The sequence below is a fragment of the Pelodiscus sinensis genome, chromosome 5 (genome assembly GCF_049634645.1).
Source record: "Pelodiscus sinensis isolate JC-2024 chromosome 5, ASM4963464v1, whole genome shotgun sequence".
Taxonomy (NCBI): domain Eukaryota; kingdom Metazoa; phylum Chordata; order Testudines; family Trionychidae; genus Pelodiscus; species Pelodiscus sinensis.
This window is the reverse complement of record NC_134715.1, coordinates 51107931-51127829: the sequence shown is the minus strand read 5'-3', so window position 1 is coordinate 51127829 and position 19899 is coordinate 51107931. Positions and strand designations below refer to the sequence as shown.

The following is a 19899-nucleotide window of genomic DNA, read 5'->3' as shown; positions in this document are numbered from 1 at the left end:
CCAAGTCCAAATCAGACTGAATGTGAGCAATCATATCTGCAAAGTGCTTCGTGAACAGGACACAGTGGAGAGCCAAGAGCTCCTGCATTTCGTCATGAGTGCCAGACAGTAAGAGGCCCCACACCACTCAAAATAGTTCCACTGGATGGCATTGTGCAGATGCAGAATGTGTGGAGAAGTAGCTTTTCTTCACTATCAGCACCACCACAAAGTAGGCTCGCAATTCAGCTTATCCCACAATTGATTGGACTCAGTGCTAGTTCTCTTCCAGTGGCATTTTAGCCATCATACAGACTGTTTTGCCACTGTCAACTCCCCAGAAAACCAGGGAGCAAACCTGGCTTGACTAGCCCAAAAAGGGCGCTTAGGAGCAATCCTGTCAACTGCCCGGGTGTTACCTCAGTATTCCATATATCAAGTAGGGCAGTGACAGGACCATTTGCCATAATGGCTAAACAGTCCCTCAGGGTCCATCAGCCTCTGAGGATGGACCATCTTAATCGGTCCCGTGCCTATGTGGAGAAGGTCAGCAGTCTAAACTTAACCAGGTAGTGATGGGTCCATGACAAAGGGAGTGTAACCACATACCTTATCCCAAGAACTCTAGCTCCCTCAGTCCAAAAGACCAGATCGAGCGTATGACCTGCAACATGCGTGGGGGCAGTTATTTTTTGGGATGGACCTAGGGTCATCATGGTATCCATAAAATCTTGGACTGGACCAGACAGGATAGCCTCTGCATGAACATTAAAGTCTCCCAAGACCAAAAACCTTGGGGTCCTCAATGCCACATCCGAGACCACCTCAGCCAGCTCGAGCAAAGCGTCTGCTGTGTGGCAGGGTGGGTGGTATACAAGCAGAACACCCAACCTATCCTGGCCATTCAACATCAAGTACAAACACTAAAATCTAACCCTTTGTTGGACCAATGCCCTGGCCAATGTGATGGTATCCCGATAGACAGTCGCCACCTCCCTTCTCCTCCCATCCAGCCACAGCTAGTGCTGAACCGAGAAACTACTCTCAGCAAAGTCTCAGTGATACAAGCCAGGCTGGTCCCTTCATCCAGGATTAAATTATGGATGATAACTGTATTGTGGGATACCAACCTGGCATGCAGCAGCAGCCTCAGGGCTGACAGCCAGATTTTAAGGTTCCCAGAGTCATTGAGACTGGGAACAGGACTGGAAGAAGGAATAGCACATAACTGTTCCCCTTAGTTGGACCGTTCTGATGATATTGCCGTATCTTCCCCCACCTGTCACAACTGCTACAATGCTATCTGAACTCTCCCTTTTATCCAGGCCATCTGTGCCACAACGCATAATGAAAAAGGAAAACAACAAATACAACTCTTCATTGACCTTCAGTGTGGGCAGATAGGGGGCACTTACTCTCACGAAGAACCCTTCCCTGCCCTCCCTGCTCTCACCAGGAACTGAATAGGCCACCACACAAATAACAAATGTGCTGCTCTCACCATAGCACAAACACACACTCAAAAATTACACTGACACACACAACACAGGGCCCAAAGGGCAGCCCTCTTTGGCTCGCCCCTTCAGTGTGTCCCACTGCCAGCAGCCACTTCCTAGCTTTAAGCCCACCCTGGAAATGGCTGCAGGCAATACCTGCAGCTGAAAGTTCCTAGTGCTAACTGGGCAGGCCTCTGACCCAGGAGGTAGTACAGCAACAGCAGGGCAAAAGTCTTCCCTTCAAGAGGGTGCAAGGAAAGATGTTAGTCCTTGTTCCCAGCCCTCACCCCTCCCTCTTGCTTCTGAGGTTCATACGTATCAAAGAAGTTTGTGGAATGAGGACAATCAATGGGACAGAGTCATACCAGAACACAAAATATATTGAAAGGATAAAACAAGTAGTGCTGGTGGGGAAGTGGCACTATATGTAAAAGAAAATGTAGAATCAAATGAAGTAAAAATCTTAAATGAGCCAAAATGTGCCAAAATGTATCCTAGAATCTCTACGGATAGTAATTTCATGCTCCAATAATAAGAATATAGCAGTAGGGATATATTATTGACCACCTGGTCAGGACAGTGATAGTAACTATGAAATGCTAAGTGAGATTAGATAAACACTCAATAATAGTTGAGGATTTCAACTGTCCCCATACTGACTGGGTACACATCACCTCAGGACGGGATACAGAGATTAAAAAAATTTTTATACCTTAAATGACTGCTTCTTGGAGTAGCCGGTTCTGGAACCCACAAAGTGAGAGGCTATTCTTGATTTAGTCCTAGGTGGAGTGCAAGAAGTTCAAGAAGTAAATATAACTTGACCGCTTGGAAATAGTGATCATAATGTAATAAAATTTAACATGCCCGTGGTGGGAAAAACACTTCAGCAGCCCAGCACTGTAGCATTTAATTTCAGAAAGGGGAACTACACAAAAATGAGGAGGTTAGTTAAACAGAAATTAAAAGGTACAGTGACAAAAATAAAATCTCTGCAAGCTGCATGGAAAGTTTTCAAAGACACTGTAAGAGAGGTCCAATTTAAATGTATATCCCAAATTTAAAAACACAGTAAGAGAACCAAAAAGTTCCATTGTCGCTTGACAACCAAGTAAAAGAAGCAGACACAGATAAAAAGACACCTTTTAAAAAGTGGAAGTCAAATTCTAGTGAGGAAAATAGAAAGGAGCGTATTTTTTTGTGTAAAAATATAAGACGATATGCCAAAAAGGAGTTTGAAGAACAGCTAGACAAAAACTCAAAGTAATAGCAGAATGTTTAAGTACATCAGAAGCAGGAAGCCAGCTAAACAGCCAGTGGAGCCCTTGGACTATCGAAATGCTAAAGGAGCACTCAAAGATGATAAAGTAATTGCGGAGAAGCTAAATGAATTCTTTGCTTCAGTCTTCATGGCTGAGGATATTGGGGAGATTCCCAAACTTGAGCCATTTTTTTAGGTGACAAAACTGAGGAATTGTCCCAGTTTGAGGTGTCATTAGAGGATGTTTTGGAACAAATGGATAAACTTAACAGTAACAAGTTATCTGAAACCAGATGGCATTCACACAAGAGTTCTGAAAACTCAAATAGGAAATTTCAGAACGATCAACTGTGCTTTGTAACCTATTCTTTAAATCAGCTTCCATACCTAATGACTGGAAGATTGCTAATGTCACGCCAATATTTAAAAAGGGCTCAAGAAGTGATCCTGGCAATTACAGACCGGTAAGTCTGACATCAGTACTGGGCAAATTAGTTGAAACTACAGTAAAGAATAAAATTGTCAGACGCATGGGTGAATATAATTTGTTGGGGGAAGTCAACATGATTTATCTAAAGGGAAATCGTGCCTTACTAATTTGCTAGAGTTCTTTGAGGGGGTCAACTAATATGTGGACAAGGAGGATCCAGTGGATATAGTATACTTAGATTTCCAGAAAGCCTTTGACAAAGTCCCTCACCAAAGGCTCTTAAGTAAGTTGTCATGGAATAAGAGGGGAAGGTCCTTTTGTGGATTGGTAACTGGGTAAAAGACAGGAAACAAACCGTAGGAATAAATGGTAAGTTTTCCTAGTGGAGAGAGGTAACTAGTGGGGTCCCCCAAGGGTCTGTTCTGGGACCAATCCTATTCAAATTATTTATAAATGATCTAGCGAAAGGGGTAAACAGTGAGGTAGCAAAACTTGCAGATGATACCAGACTGCTCAAGATAGTAAAGACCAAAGCAGACTGTGAAGAGCTTCAAAAAGGTCTCAGCAAACTAAGTGATCGGGCAACAAAATGGTAAATGAAATTTAATGTTGATAAATGTAAAGTAATGCACATTGGGGAAAAAAATCACAACTATAGTTGAAAACATCCACTCAGTGTGCAGCGGCAGTCAAAAAAGCAAATAGAATGCTAGGAATAATTTTAAAAGGGATAGAGAAGAAGACAGAGTATCTTATTGCCTCTATATAAAACCATGGTATGCTGACATCTTGGATACCGCGTATATATGTGGTCGCCTCATCTCAAAAAAGAAATAATGGCATTGGAAAAAGTTCCAAAAAGGGCATCAAGAATGAGTATGGGTTTGGAACGGCTCCTATATGAAGAGAGACTAAAAAGACTTGGACTTTTCAGCTTAGAGAAGAGGAAACTAGGGGGCATATGATATAGAGGTCTATAAAATTGTGACGCGCGTGGAAAAAGTTAATAAGGAAAAGTTGTTTACTTATTCCCACAGTCTAAGAACTAGAGGTCACCAAATGAAATTAATAGGCTGCAGATTTAAAACAAACAAAGGAAGTTTTTCTTCACTCAGCGCACAGTCAACCTGTGGAACTCCTTGTCAGAGCATGTAGTGAAGGCTAGAACTTTAACAGGGTTCAGAAAAGAGCTATATAGATTCATGGAGGTTAGATCCATCAATGGCTATTAGCCAGTATAAGTAGGAATGGTGTTCCTAGCCTCTGATTGTCTGGAAATGGGTGACAGGAGAGGGATCACATGAGGATTACCTCTTATGTTTCCTCCCTCTGGGGCATCTGGTATTGGCCAGTCAGCAGACAGGATACCATTGGTCTGACCCATTATGGCCGTTGTTATTTTTCTATGAGGATTATGTTCTATTGTTTGTAAATAGTTCAATCTTGTAAATAATTAGTTGTTTAGTAGCTATTAAGTTAGTGTTATCTTAGAGTAGTTGTAGTTCACACTTCATTCCCCCCATGGGCATGGGGGGAATGCCAGGGCCTCACAGCTTCAAGCCTTGTGCAAGGTGTCAAAAGCCCATGCCCTCTGGGAACCCCCTCCAGGAGTGCCTTAAGTGTCTAGGAGAGGGACATTTGACTGAGTCTTGTAAAATCTGTTAGTCCTTCAAGCCTAGAACAAAGCAGGAGCACGACTCACGGTTGAAACTGCTCCTCATGGAGTCAATGCTCCAGCTTGGGGCACCGGGCCCTGCACTACCTCTAAGAAGTGCACCAGCGTTGGTGCGCAAGACAGGCACTATGCCAAGACGTTCAGCAGCGTCAGACTGATCTGCGGCACCGGCACCAGTCCCAATCCCAGGCACCGAGATCAAAGAAGATGCAGAGAGGAAGGTCCCTGTCAAGAAGGGAGTGAGGTGCGCCCTCAGGAGGGACACCAAAAAGCTCTGTCCCCGCCTAAATCCGATGTTGTGCCCATGCCGCATAGGTGCAGGTTGAGCTTTGTATGGGCAAGTAGTTCAGAGGTCCAAGATCTGTCCGTGGAGTGGTCTGGGAACCCTTGATCCCTGACACAGTTGTTGAGGCCTGGGAGCTGATTCAACTCATATCTGCACTGGGCTTGACACCACCAGGTGGAGACTCCATACCATGTGGAACAATGGCTGGCACTGAAGACTACGGCACATAAGTGCTCTCCACCATTGCTGGCTGTGCTGTTGGGCCTGGCACCGGTCCCAGCGGTGGCACAGGCCCCTACAGCACAAACTTTGGCTGAAGCTGGACCTCTTGCGGTACTGCAGGCACTTCATTTGGCCCAGTGTTGGCACATACAGCCGCTCCCCGACTTACGGCCACCTTTACTTACGACCATCTGCACTTACGACCAAAGCGGTCGTAAACACGGATCTGAGTTACGAACGGCGATCCGTGCTTACAAACAGAGTGGTTGCCATGTAACTCTATGGGATCCGAGTTACAAACAGTTCGAGTTACAGATCAAATGTTTGTAACTCAGAGAGCGGCTGTAATAACATGCCACCACCGGTACCGCTCTGAGAGAAGACAGCAGCAATGGTGTGTTACAGCCGGCACAAGGTCATGTCATTGATTGCCACACCATCTTGTTCTGAATCTGAGTACTCATTGGAGTTGGATCCAGTCGATATCGAGGGCATCATCATGCAGCCAGTCCTGCTCCCCACACTGGTCATGTTTGTGGCACCAGTCACACTCTCAGCACTGCTCTGGGCTCCACAATGGCAACCAGTGGACTTTTTGGACCCGCTGAGCATACCACCAGGCCTTGGGGTAGGGGTTATCGAGGTCAGTCGGCTTCAGCCTTGGACTCTGGGCAGAGACACACCCTGTGTGTTATCCCACTTTCACAGGCCTTGTCATCGGAGTCCAGAGGAAGCCCCATGGGAGCATTGGGTGCCCAATCAGAACTGTCCGCCTCTGAACCGCCTGCCATGGATCCTCACCATCAGCACTTTCCTCAGGCCCAGCAAGGAGCACAGCTTGAGGATTTAGGGATGCCCACAGAATCATCATGTCCTCTTCCCCCAACGAGGCGCTGGCTGACCCTTCTCTGGTCATGCCCACCATGGACATATTCACCTACCAAGTGCTCCTAAGGGGACTTACTCAGAACCTAGGGGTGCAGGTTGAGGAGGAAGCAGAAGAGTGATCCAATGGTGGACATCCTGATAGTGGATGCCTGGCCAGAATTGCCCTGCCCCTTAACAATGCGGTAACCAAAATTACTAAAACTCTCTGCAGACTCTGGCATCTATCCCACTGAAGCAGAAGGGTTTGGAGAGAGGATACTTTGTGCTGCAGTCGGGTCATGAACATCTATTTGCCCGCCCACCGCCTGGCTCCACTGTGGTACAGGCTACATGCGACAGGAAGAGGCAGGGCCAGTGTGGGCCTACCCCCAAGAACAAAGAGCCTAAGACAGACTCTTGGTGAGGGAGGCCTGTGTCCCTGTGGGATTGCAGCTGAGGATTGTCAACCAACAGGCAATGCTTAGCAGGTATGCCTATAACTCCTGGGTGACTGTGAATAAATTTAAAGACCAACTCCCTAGGGAGCTGCAACAGGAGTTTTGGACCCTCACTGAGGAAGGCAGTGTGGTATCCTATACAGCCCTCCAAGTTGTATTGGACGCTGCCAACTCAGCAATCCAGGCAGTAGCCACAGGGATAGTAATATGGCGAACTCATGGCTGCAGGTATCAGGCATCCCACCCGGAGTTCAAACAATGCTGCGAGACCTGACCTTTGAGGCAGCTCTTTTTGGAGCAGATGGACAGCTGGCTGCAGTGTTAAGGACTTGAGGGGGACCTTGAAGTCCTTGGGCATATATACTCCCGACCTGCAATGTCGCCCCTCAAACCCGAGACAGCAGAGGCCTTACCAGCAGTGACACAGACAGCAGGGTGGCAGGCAGTGTAACAGGAGCAACAATGATAGGACTAACGGAGAAGCTAGCTCTATCCCTGTCCTTTCTCTCCCACCCTCCCATCCCCCTTCCCTGTCCCTCTTCAGGGACCCCTCTCACAAGCACCTCTTATGTCAGGTCTCCTTGTTCCTGTTACTGGGGGCAGTTGAAGAGGCTCCACATAAATTTCAGGGGAAGGGGTTTTATTCCCAGTACAGGCAGTCCCTGGGTTACGTACAAGATAGGTACTGTAGGTTTGTTCTTAATTTGAATCTGTATGCAAGTCGGAACTGGGATCCAGTTTCAGCCGCTGCTGAAACCGATCAGTTTCAACAGTGGCTGAATCTGGACGCCAGTTCTGACTTACATACAGATTCAACTTACGAACCCCAGGCATCCCCAAGTCAGCTGCTGCTGAAACTGATCAGCGGCTGATTCCAGGAAGCCCGGGGCAGGGGCTTCCTGTAGTCAGCCACTGGTCAGTTTCAGCAGCGGCTGACTTGGGGACGCCTGGGGCAGAGCAGCTGGGGTGCTGCTGGCTTGGTCCAGTAGCGCCGCTGGACCAACCCAGCTGCACCCAAGCTGCTCTGCCCCAGGCGTCCTGATTCAGCCACTGCTGAAACTGACCCAGAGCGGCGCTACGGGACCAACCGGCAGCGCCCCAGCTGCTGTACCACAGGCGTCCGGAGCAAAGCCGGGGAGCACGGGGGCAGCGGGACAGCCCAGACGTGCCATGGCTGTCCTCCTGCCCTCGGGCTTGGCGGCTTTGCTCTGCTTTGCTCCCCGTCCCCCTGGTCTGCAGACCAGGGGGCCGGGGAGCAAAGCGGCGGAACACGCGGGCAGCCCAGACGCATCTGGGCTGTCCGCTGCCCGCGTGCTCCGTGGCTTTGTTCTGCTTTGCTCCCTGTCCCCTGGTGCTGCAGACCAGGGGGACGGGGAGCAAAGCAGAACAAAGCCGCGGAGCACGCGGGCAGCGGACAGCCCAGACGCGTCTGGGCTGCCCGCATGTTCCGCCGCTTTGCTTCCTCTCCCTGGTCTGCTGGAGACCAGGGAGAGGACCCTGTTCGTAACTGCGGATCCGACATAAGTCGGATCCGCGTAACTCGGGGACTGCCTGTACTTCCTAATCTCAAAGTCTAAAGGGGTCCTTTACCCCCATCTTATACTTCAGAGAGCTAAATGCCTTTGTAAACAAGTTGAGGTTCAGGATGGTCTCCATCATTCCCTCTCTCCATCTAGGGGACTGGTACACACCCTATGTGTCTTATGTCAAGGGCAATGTCTACACTACCCTCCTAGTCCGAACTAGGAGGGTAGTGTAGGCATACCGCACTTGCAAATGAAGCCCGGGATTTGAATTTCCCGGGCTTCATTTGTATAAGTGGGGAGCCGCCATTTTTAAAACCCCGCTGGTTCGAACCCCGTGCAGCGCGGCTACACGGGGCTCGAACTAGGTAGTTTGGACTAGGCTTCCTATTCCGAACTACCGGTACACCTCGTTTGTACCGGTAGTCTGGAATAGGAAGCCTAGTCCGAACTACCTAGTTCGAGCCCCGTGTAGCCGCGCTGCACGGGGTTCGAACCAGCGGGGTTTTAAAAATGGCGGCTCCCCGCTTATGCAAATGAAGCCCGGGAAATTCAAATCCCGGGCTTCATTTGTAAGTGCGGTATGCCTACATTACCCTGCTAGTTCGAACTAGCGGGGTAGTGTAGACATACCCATATTTCCATTATCCCCTCCCACAGGAGGTTCTTCCATTTCATGGTAGGCACTGACCACTCCCAGTTTATGGTCCTACTGTTGGGCCTGTCCACTGACCCCAGGGTGTTTACCAAGTGTATGGCAGTGGTGGCAAGCTTTCTCAAGCGGAGGAAAGTACAAGTCTTCTCCTGCCCAGATCACTGACTCATCAGAGGTTGCTCCAGGAGCCAGGTGTTCAGCCACATAGATCTGGACAGAGACCTTCTCCTGTTTAGGGCTTCTGTTGAATGAAGCAACATTTTTTCTCATCTCCATGCAAGTAATAGTTATGGGAGCAAGACTGGATGCCATGACAGGGCATGCATCCCTCCTAAATACCAGGTTTGCAGCATGAGGGACATTATTCTGAGGCTCAAAGCCATACCCCTGATAACCTTAAGAATCTCTATGAGACTGCTAGGTCACATGGCATCACGCATGTACATTGTGCAATACGCCAGGCTACACCTATGCCCTCTGCAGGCATGTCTGGTGAAGGTCTACAACCTGTCCCACGATCACATTGACATAGTGGTGACCATCCCACTGGAGGTGTTGAGCATGATGGACTGTTGGCTGCAGGAGGACAAGGTATATGGAGGAATCCCGTTCACCCTGCAGCCTCCCTTGATGTAGATGGTGATGGAGAGCCCCAACTAGGTGAGCTCAGGACTAAAGGTATGTGGTCCTGGGCAGAGCAGTCGCGACGTGTGTGTGTCTGGGAGCTGAGGGCAGTGTGCCTGGTGTGCCAAGCATTTCTGCCCCAGCTCAAGGGCAAGTGTGTTTCCATCGTGACAGACAACACAACAGTGATGATTTATCAATCAATAGGATGCTTGATTCTCTCCCCTGTGTCAGGAAGCTCTAGCACTCTGGGATCTGTGCATTGCTTCCCAGGCCAACAAGAAGTATGCCAAGTTCTGATTGTACCTGAATCAATGCCCAGGGTCAGAGAGGGATTCCATGATAATGTGGTTGCCCCCTTATCTCCTGTATGCCTTCCTTCCATTTCTGCTCATACACGAGGTCCTCCTGAGGTTGAGGTGCAGCATATCAGTGATCCTGAGGGCTGTGGCTGCACTGGTATTCCACTCTGGAGGACCCCATTGCTGTACCGCTCTTGCCTGACCTATTGTCTAAGGAGCTGGGTCAGAGTCATCGGTGCCACCCAAACCTGCAGTCTCTCCACTTCAGAGCCTGGAAGATTCATGGTTGAGGGGTGGAGAGTTGTAACATTACAGGTCAGGTGGGTGTTAATGAAAAGTAGGAAATCCTCCACCAGGGCAACCTATAGGGCCAAATGGAAAAGGTTCTTGACTTGGGCTGCCCAGAGTGGAGTAGACCCCTTCCAGGCCTTTATCCTGCTAATCCTAGGCTTCCTTCTTGCTCTTGGGCAGCAAGGTTTATCTGCCTCCTCAGTGAGGGTACACCTGGCAGTTGTTCTGGCTTTCCACCCAGGGAAAAGGGGAGGCTTGGTATTTATCAGCCCTGTGGTTAAACGTTTCCTAAAAGGTTTGGGCAGTCTCTACTCTCAGGTGAGACAGTCCGTTCTTCAGTGGGATCTAAATTTAGTGCTCAAGGGGCTCATGTGCTCCTCAGTCATGCCCTTAGACACGTGTTCCTTGTCTCACCTCTCTTGGAAAGTGGCTTTCCTGGTGGCTATGGCATCAGCCCCAAGGGCCTCCTAACTACAGGCCTTTGTCAGAGCCCCCCTTAAACAGTCTCTTCCAAAAACAAGGTCACACTCCGCTCATACCCGCCTTTCTGCCTAAGGTGGTGTCAGTGTTCCACATGTCACAGGATGTTTTCCTTCTGGTCTTCTACGCTAAGCCCCATGAGGACCGGAAAGAACAGGCATTACACTCATTAGACGTGAGAAGAGCTCTTGCATTTTATGTAGATACAACAAAGCCTTTCCACAGATCCACGCAGTTGTTTATCTCCATTGCAGACAGAATGAAGGGCCTCCTGGTGTTGGCTCAGTGTTTTTCATCGTGGATTATGGCTTGTATTAAAGGCATGCTATGACCTGGCAGGGGAACTGTCCCCTTCTCCCCCGCCCCCCCACACCCATCACCATAGACTTTTGGGATCTTTTCATAGATATCTGCGTTTCGCTTGCTGGTTCGGAGTGGCATGAGAATAGATTCCTCTGCCCATGCATCAATGAGGTCCAAAATGTCCTTCATTTTGCATGCTGGTGTTCATTTGTGCTCATTGGAACTGGTTCCCATGTGACTTGAACTCATGGCCAGGTGTGCTGCCTGCTCTGAGGTGTGCTCTCCATGTTATCAACACAAGAAATGAAATTCAAAGTTTCCTGGGCCTTTTCTTGTTCACCTGGAAAGTAGTAGAGTCACAAGTCCTGGCCAGAGCGATCACAGCGGGGCACTATTGGATACCTTCTGAAGGCCAAGAACATCAAGTATGGTTTTGATGCCCAGCACCTTTCTAGTTTGTCAATTTTAATGCTTCTCAGCAGGAGTTCTGCTGGTGGTGTTTGGCATACACCTGATTTAGTCTCGTTAGGAATCTTCCACTAGACTCTTTGATCTGACCGTCTCAGTTTGGCAACTGATGCACCCCATAATAGTTGTCCCATATCACCATACATATCTCAGACACTGTGGGTGATAGGTGTACTTACGGAGTGCCAAGCATCCTCAAAATTGTATGCACCTCATACATGTGTAAAAGGAACTGTATTGTGGCTGCAGATGTCAAATAAAAGACATGCTGAGAGCAGTGTTCCCGCTAAGATTTTCTGTCCATGAGCAGAGTGAGTTTTGTCTTCTGCACCAATATTGAGGTCATGTGTGCTTGTTTGGATCTGTGCCACCATGGCATCCAAGCGCGCGCGCGCTCTCTCTCGCTCTCGCTCTCGCTCTCTCTCTCTCTCTCTCTCTCTCTCTCAAATTTAAAATGTTATGGAAAAGAATAGGAAAACAAGGGATAATTAAGGTTCATGACTTATTTCATATGAAGTCAAATAAAAAGAAAATTAATATTGCCAAATTTTGCAAGTAGCCAGCTGACTTGCTCCATTTATAACCCTTTCCCAGGCCCTCCCCAAGAAGGATTAGATGATCTCTCAGGCTTCCTTCCAGTCCTGTGATCACTGTCAGAATTCAAAACACCAAAAGGTCATTGGAGGATTTGCTAGCAATATCAGGAGTATGATGAAATCTAGCAGAACAGTTTGAACTACAGCATCTCAACTTTAATTAGGATATCAAGGCATGACCATACTGTAACAATGTAGGAATGCTGAAAAAGTGAAAGATGTGTCTACGCCCCCTTTATGATTTCTATATTTTCAACCTTGCCAGAAGCAAGTCCAGCCTCTATTGTACATTAGATTAGCCTTAAAGCTGCTCTAAGTCTGCACTGCCCACAGTTCCATAGAAGTCATAGAAGACCAAAATAACCACAGTGCAGCACTGCTCTAGTTTTCCTCCAGAATGCCCCTATGTTGCAAGCTTTGCGGGAGAGGGAGGCACCAGAGTCATTTCATTGGCTCCAAGCAAGCTAGGGCGTCACCTATTTACACTGGGGATAAGACCCAAGTAGGGAAGTGGCACATCTGTTCTCTGATATTGTCCTTTTATATGGGAGTTTTCGAGCAATGTTACCAGTGCCCCATAGGGAATTGATTTTTATCTTCAGGATATCCTGGTCAAATGATTTCAGATTTGTGCCACTATCTTTATCCCTAAGTCCTGATTAGATGTTGAAAATTTCAGAACAATCTGAGAATGGATATAGATTTGAGAACACTTAGAAATACAACGTTAGGGTCCTAATGATGCAGTACAGATCCCAAGAAAATTTGTGTGTATGTAGTTTTTAAAACATTTTAAAATATTAGCTATTGAGTGAATGTCAGTCTTAAATATGGAATGGCTAAGACTAATCACAAGTTTGTTTTAAAATCAGTAACACTTGAAAATCACTTCATTCTTTACTAGTCAGCTTCTGTGAAGTTTGGCTTAGCTTTACAGTGCAAAATATGTACCTGATACCTGTGGAATAGTTCTCTAGAGACTATTTATTCATGGGTGAACCTCTTGCTTGTATATACAGTACTGTTTTTTGTCTTTTGAAAAGCTTGGCATCGTGATAGAGAGAAGAGAGATGACCATGATGAAGTTTCCAGTGTGAGAAGTGAAGGTGGCAGCATTCGAGGACTCTTTAGAGGAAGAGGAAGAGGGCGTGGCAGAGGAAGAGGGCGTGGCAGAGGAAACCCTCGAAGTATGAGAGCTGATATTGAAGCAAAAAGTATAACCTTTAAGTTGTACAACCCTCCCTTGCCACAAATCAAATCCTGTATATTAATCCATATGGTTTGCATGTCACGTTGCAAGTACACTTTGGAGCTCCCTGGTCCAGCACACTCAGGACCTGAATGGTCCTGGATGAGGGATTATGCTGGACCAGGGGAAGTCATTTCTGGCCCTCCTGCCATCAGCTCCCTCCAGCCCTGGCCTGACCACCAGCCTCCCTACTGTCTCGCCCAGCTTGCTGGCCCCCACTGCCCTGACAGCTCCTGCTGATCTGCCGGGCATCCCTGCCACCTCTATGTGCACCAGGCTCTCATTGCAGTGCCCGGCAGCCCTGCCACCTCCTCACACACTGGGCTTTTGCTGCCATTTCTGGGGTCTCGCTATAGTGCCTGGCTCCTGTTATGCTGGGCAGCCTCTGCACACCCTGCTCCCACTGCCCTACTATTGCGTATGGAACTCCCGCTGTCCAGGAAGCCATGCGTGCTGGTGTTCATCAGTTTCCCGCTGACCTGCCAACCTGCAGAGCTCCCAGTGCTAGCTCTCCACAAGACTTACTGGTCCTGGAACATCCGCAGTCCTGCCAGACCACAGATGTTGCCAGACCAGAGAATCCCTGTTGAGATTTTCATCCTGTAATATATCACTTAAACTTTTTTATCGAGAACTGATACTGAATGCCTGTTGCATGAATAATGCAATTTGTGTATATACCTTATATTTTTGTATTGGATTTTTCTCTGTATCTTAAACTCTTTCTTCCCTTTATTCCTCTCTCCATTCTTTTTGAAGTTAATTATGAGTATTCATATGGTTACCAAGAACTATATGGTGAAAGGACCAATCAGCCTTTTCAACCAGAACTTAATACGAGTATGATGTACTACTATGATGATGGAACAGGAGTGCAAATGTATTCTGTGGATGAAACTCTGCTTAAAGAATACATTAAACGTCAAATGTAAGCAAACTGCTTAATGTATGAATATTTTTAGACACAATTCAGACATCTGCTTAAGGTAATATAATTCATTTCAAAGAATGTTTGGCCTCTCAATCTTCAGTATACCATTGAAGTAATGCTGAAGATACTGGCTATCAATCATTTGAGTCTTATTCATTACTAGTAAATATCTGCTTAATTTTGCTTAGTAATGGTGTGGGGAAAAAAAAGTGAATATCGGAGAAGTGGGAACTTTGAGGAAGATCTTCAGTCTTCTGGCATTGTAATCTTCCTTGAATCTCTGTATCTTAATTATTTATGGTGCATATTCTCCTTTAGTTGGTTTTGATGTATGGATGCATGTCTGCTTCTCCTTTGTGTAAGGGCAGAAAGTATCTGACATACGGCTATCAACTTCAAATCTATATTGCAGTCTTCTTCTAACTCTTGCTAGGCCCTTCTGAGACCTGACCTGTAGATCCTTGTCAGGATAATGGGCCTCCACTGTCCTCAGACAAATGAGGGAGGAGCACAGACACTCCACTGTTGGTCAAATTTCTGGGCATGCAGTGTAGAATCCAGATCTTCTAAGGCAGGACATGTTGATGTCCTCCTCTAATGTTCAGCAAAATGTCAGACACATTGGTCACATCTGATTTCTGATGTTATATATATTTTCTTTTGTCAAAAAGATATTGACAGATGTCAGTTAAAGGCTTAAGATTGCTGGTTAACCAGAGACATTGGTCATCTGGCTTGTTGGAAATACCTAAGAATCATTGCCTTTGGAATTTACCTTTCATGAGAGATAGTATTAAACAGTCTTAGACTATAACTTTTTTCATCCCCCCCCCCCCCCCCATTTCAAAAAGTTAGACTCATAGACTTTAAGGTTAGAAGGGACCATTATGATCATCTAGTCTGACCCCCTGCACAATGCAGGCCACAGAATCTCACTCACCCACTCCTGGAATAATCCTCTCACCTATATCTCAGATATTGACATCCTCAAATGGTTTAAGAACCCCAAGATGCTGAGAATCCTCCAGCAAGTGATCCGTGCCCCGTGCTACAGAGGAAGGCGAAGTTCTGGGAATCTGTGAGGTTCCATAATCTTTTCCGTTCTCATTGCATTTGAACAAAGGGATGGAAAGCTACCTTTCTTCCTCATTTATTAAATAGCATCTAAATGGAAGCATTTAACATTCTGCTTCTGATATTTTTCTAATTATAAATTATGAAAGCTAGAATGCGAAGAGTGAACTTCATGCAAAAGAAGCTTGTACTAGCTTTCTAGTGAGGAGTTCTTTAAAGTCTAAAGAAGTAAGAATATTTTGGACATGTAATGTTGTATCCTTGTTTATGAATGTTTTTTTATCTGTTAGCCTTGTTAATATAAAAAAATTCTACATCTGAGGGCAGAGAATTTTTGATTTACAATAAAGAAAAATGTCAAGAGTGATTTATACATGTAACAGGAACCAACTTGACTGAGTCAACTTGAGTTTCCTTTATTTATTCCTGTTTTGGATTTTAGGAGATTAGGTCAAACAAATCTCAGGTTTTTATCTTTACCTTATATATGTAAAGGTGAAATTTTAATTAACAGTGTTAGTGGGTTTCTGTTTTTGTGTCTTTCTGAGGTGAAAAAGCACTTTAGGATTTCAGAATAGTATGTAAAATATAATTTGGAGGTAGTAAAGGTTGCATTCTATTCATTTGTGCAGAGGGGCCTGTTTGATAAACATTTACTTTGCTTAAAGCATGCTGAAAAAATTCTGCTTTTAAAGCAAACCGAGCCTTATATAGACTCTTCTGTGCTGATTCAGACTTAAGAAGTGTCTTGCATCTCTTCCAGTTCTAAGTTTTATATCTATTCTCTGCTGGATTTAAATCTTTCATTTAGGGCTCATCTAGACTATGCTAAAGTGCCAAAAGAGTGTCAAAACCTCAAAAAATGAGGCTTACGCAGTTCGAAAGGGGGGGGGTTGCTGAAAAAGCTGCGTCCAAACTGCGTTCACTTTCGAAAGCGAGATCAGAAGAAGATATGCAAATTCCTGTGGATTTTCATATCCTCTTTCTGTGCTTCTGTGTAGTCTAGATGAGCCCATAGAGTGCTAGCACTTCAAACTTCTTTGGTACTGGAGGCTATGAAGAAAGAAAAAATTGTTTTTTCCTTTAGAGCTCAGTTAGTGTAACATTTCAGTACCTCTTCTTGTTGCCTTCTCTCCGGTCCAACTTCATGATTCTCTCCAGAAACCAAAATTCCTTGCATCTACATTAATGCCTTATATTCTTAATATTCAGATCCTCTCAGCATTCTACTCTCATCTCTTTTTCTTTAAAGTATCCAGTTCCTAAAGGACCACATTCATACAAAGTATCTTCCACTCTACAGTCTCATGTAGGATCTGTTTAAGGTATCCCAGCTTTTTGGTATCTGTAGCCAGTTTAAGTTTCCCATACCGCTTCATAGGATATCTTCAAGTTTATATCTTTCTATAGTGGCTCTCAGTTATACTGTCTTCATTTCTTTACATGCTCATTTGATCTGATAGAGCATGACATCTTGGAATCATTTCATAAAGCAATTTAATCACCCTAGGGACTCTTTTCTAGGTTTCCTTCACCCTGTCCCTCCCCTGACCTGAAGTACTTAGAGCCTACTGCACCTCTTTCTCTCTTCTTCCACTTCCATCACCCACCAACGTCTCACCCCCATTTTATTTTTTAAGAACTTCATTTTTGCCAAGTACCTTTTGGAGCATTCAGGCACTATTCCTCAGGATATTAAACACTGTAGAGCATGTTTTTCTGCTTCTTTCTCATCTGATTTTTCATGAAGATTTAGAACTGCATATCTGTGCTTATGCCTTAACTCTAGGATAGGGCACTTAAACTTTCTGATCTGCTGGGTACCTGAGTAGGAGAAAAAGATAGAGATTAGGATGGAGGTACATTAATGCAACTATAAGGGGAATCATCCACATGAATGCTCCATGTAAGAAGGAAAAAGTGATCCAGAAAGGAATATCACTTTTCTTTTTAACTTTTGCCTTTCGTTAATGATGATTGGCTGTACGAGGCCACCATTATACCTCTGAATGTACTACACTGATTATCCTTAAATTATTGTTCCATTTTGCTTACTTGATTATATAGGCTGGTTTTATAATTGATAGTCCATAAGTAACAAACATACAATAATAAACATCAATCTTGTTGATAATAAAATAAACCAAATTTTGTAATAAAAGATTTTGACAAGGATAAACTTGGATTAAAAATAAACTGTACCCAACCCTAGGCTCACATTTTCATGTTTCTCTCTCTCTCCAGTGAGTATTATTTCAGCATAGAAAATTTGGAAAGAGACTTCTTTCTAAGGAGAAAGATGGACCAACAAGGATTCTTGCCTGTTTCATTGATTGCCAGCTTCCATCGTGTGCAAGCTCTGACCACAAATGTTAACCTAATTTTAGAGGTAAAATTACTTAGATGCATGTACACAAATGTTGCATAGTTGAAAATGTATTAGTCAAATATTGAAAAATCCATTCACTTATTTGCAAGTGGCTGGGTGTAAGTATTCTTAGTGAGCGCGGATGGCCTAAACCTTCTGTTTCTTCAGTATATACATTTTTTTAAAGTTGGCAGCCTAGTAAAGCTGTAGCTAGAACCCTCCAGCTGTGAACAGTATAAACTGATACGGTGCTGTCTGCTAGCAAATGGCATTGCTACTGCTCATAACATTGCCAAGAAGTGGCAAAGTAAAATTAACAGAAGAGCCTCACTGTTGTTTTTCAGAAATCTGTGGGCAGTAGTGAAACTGTCAGTCATGTCTGTTTCACATTGCTGTTGGTAAAGCTTCATAGCAGCAGGTAGACAAATAGTTATTCACAAAATGGGGAAAATTTCAAAAAACAGACTGGAGGCAGTGAAGAGTAGTAGAAACTTTCCTCTCCCCTTCTTGCAGCAGCCAAGAATCTGGGAGAAGGTTAGAGGACTGAAGAGCCCTTCCTTTTCATGCCTCCCCTTCAGCATCCAGGAAGCATTCTAGAGGGAGAAGACCAGAATGATGCTTCTCGCAACAGCTGGTGGGGTTGTGTGGTGAGCTTCAGATTTATCAGATATCTGCTGTCAGAGATTGATCCAAAAAATGAAGCCCTAAGCCAGGAAAAGCACCCTAGTAGAAATTGCAGTAGCATGAGAGAGCATGGACTCTCATGCACTGCACTGCTCACTCATACTAATCCTTATTGGTATGTGCTCTCCTCCCCACCCATGTCCAGTCTAGTAGACCTCCAATCAGTTAGTTCTCCAGATACTAGGTGTTTGTCACTCCATGCTAACAAGAATTTGGTTACCCTGACAAGGATCCAGTAAGTAGACCACAAATGGAGCTTTTAATTCTTTGAGTGACCACTACATGTTCCCACTTGGAATGTGCTAGCAGTGCAGTTGTGTTGGTGGAATGATAGATTGCCATACCCACCGGAGCACTCTTGCTCCCATTTCTGCCCCACTCTTCTGTATTTTGAAGGTCCAACGGTGGCACTCCAGCTATCTCTTTCTTTTAACCACAGTTGCAAACAGACTGGAACATTTCCAGTTCTACCTTCTCTAGCAACTCAGTGCTGTTAGCTAGTTTTAAGAGTAGTTTAACTGTGTTTTGTTTTACTGAAATTTGGTTTTTGTTTTACAGTTGTCAGAATACTTATAATTCCTGCACCCTTGGGGTTTTTTCCATATTTGGAGGCATGAAAGAGGTGCCTCTTTACCTATTTTTCTTTTCCTCCTCATTCTTAAGAGGTATCTCATGCTATCTGAGGGACATTTTCCTTTCCAATGTATAGTATGCAGGATTTCTACTCCAAGAGCCCATAAGAAGTGTTTAAAATCTGCTCCAAGCCCTCCTGTTACTGGAGGCCCTATAGATAGAGTCCTCAGTTTAGTATGGGTGATTGTTTCCATGATTAAAGAGAGACCTGCATTGCCCCCCATGCTTTTGGGAACAAAGAGGCAATATCCCGAGTTTCTATTAAAGATACTATCTTTTGATCCAGGAAGAAGGGTGTCAAAGTCCTTAGTACCAAAGGATCATCATTCCTAATGTGGCAGAATGGTTTAGGTGTCAGTCTGAGCAGAGCCATTCTTGTTATGAGCACCCTTTTGAATCTAGTACTCCTGGTTTTGGGAGGAATTTGTAGTATGTAATGCCAGCCCCTGTCAATAGGTTGGTCCAATCACTGTTCCAGTTGATTCTCTTTTCTCTGGGTTGGGTTCCATAACATCCTTAGGTCTTAGACGAAAGCCTAAAATGGCTAATCAGGATAAATCCCTAAAAAGTTTGTCATATTCTGTGTAACTAGTGCTACCATTCTGAATGTCTGCTTCAATGCCTCTGGACTGAGAATAGAACAAGCTGGATATACAACAATATTACTGTTGGGTTGGGGTTCCACCGAAGTCTGATAATGGTAGACTAAGTCAAGGATCTTTCCTTTGGAAGGAATTCTATTGCTACTACTAGTTGTATATCTACTAGTAGTAATAGAATTCCTACACGGGAAAAGTATTCCTTTGAGAGAGGTCCCTGTGGATGTTCCACTCTTGGTCTGGGTGCATCCTGGCACCAGGATCAGAAATTTTTCTAGCAGTCCTGAGTGGGCCATGCATGCGCAGTGCAACTTCTTCACGCCATGATTTTTGGAACTCAACGTTTGCAGCCTGAACCCTCCATTTCCTTTTCAACCAGCCACAGCCTGAGACGGAGCTCCATAGTCCTCTGAAAGAACTAAGAGTCTTCATTTATTATTGCAGT

General features: G+C 45.2%; 1 protein-coding gene across 9 annotated transcripts in view; it reads left to right on the top strand.

The window, feature by feature from the left end:
* LARP1B (La ribonucleoprotein 1B) overlaps positions 1–19899 on the top strand; it is a 115298-nt gene that overhangs the window by 42326 nt on the left and 53073 nt on the right. For 5 of the 9 annotated variants that reach the window (XR_012904143.1, XM_075929955.1, XM_075929957.1 and 2 more), the window contains exons 6-8: positions 12960–13130; positions 13925–14093; positions 17415–17559. Coding sequence is in view for 8 of the 9 variants with exons in the window: in XM_075929955.1 (XP_075786070.1) it covers positions 12960–13130; positions 13925–14093; positions 17415–17559 (485 nt within the window). In the remaining variant the exon portion in view is untranslated. The remainder of the gene's footprint in view (positions 1–12959; positions 13131–13924; positions 14094–17414; positions 17560–19899) is intronic. The other 4 variants (XM_075929959.1, XM_075929958.1, XM_075929960.1 and 1 more) reach the window with 1 other exon arrangement.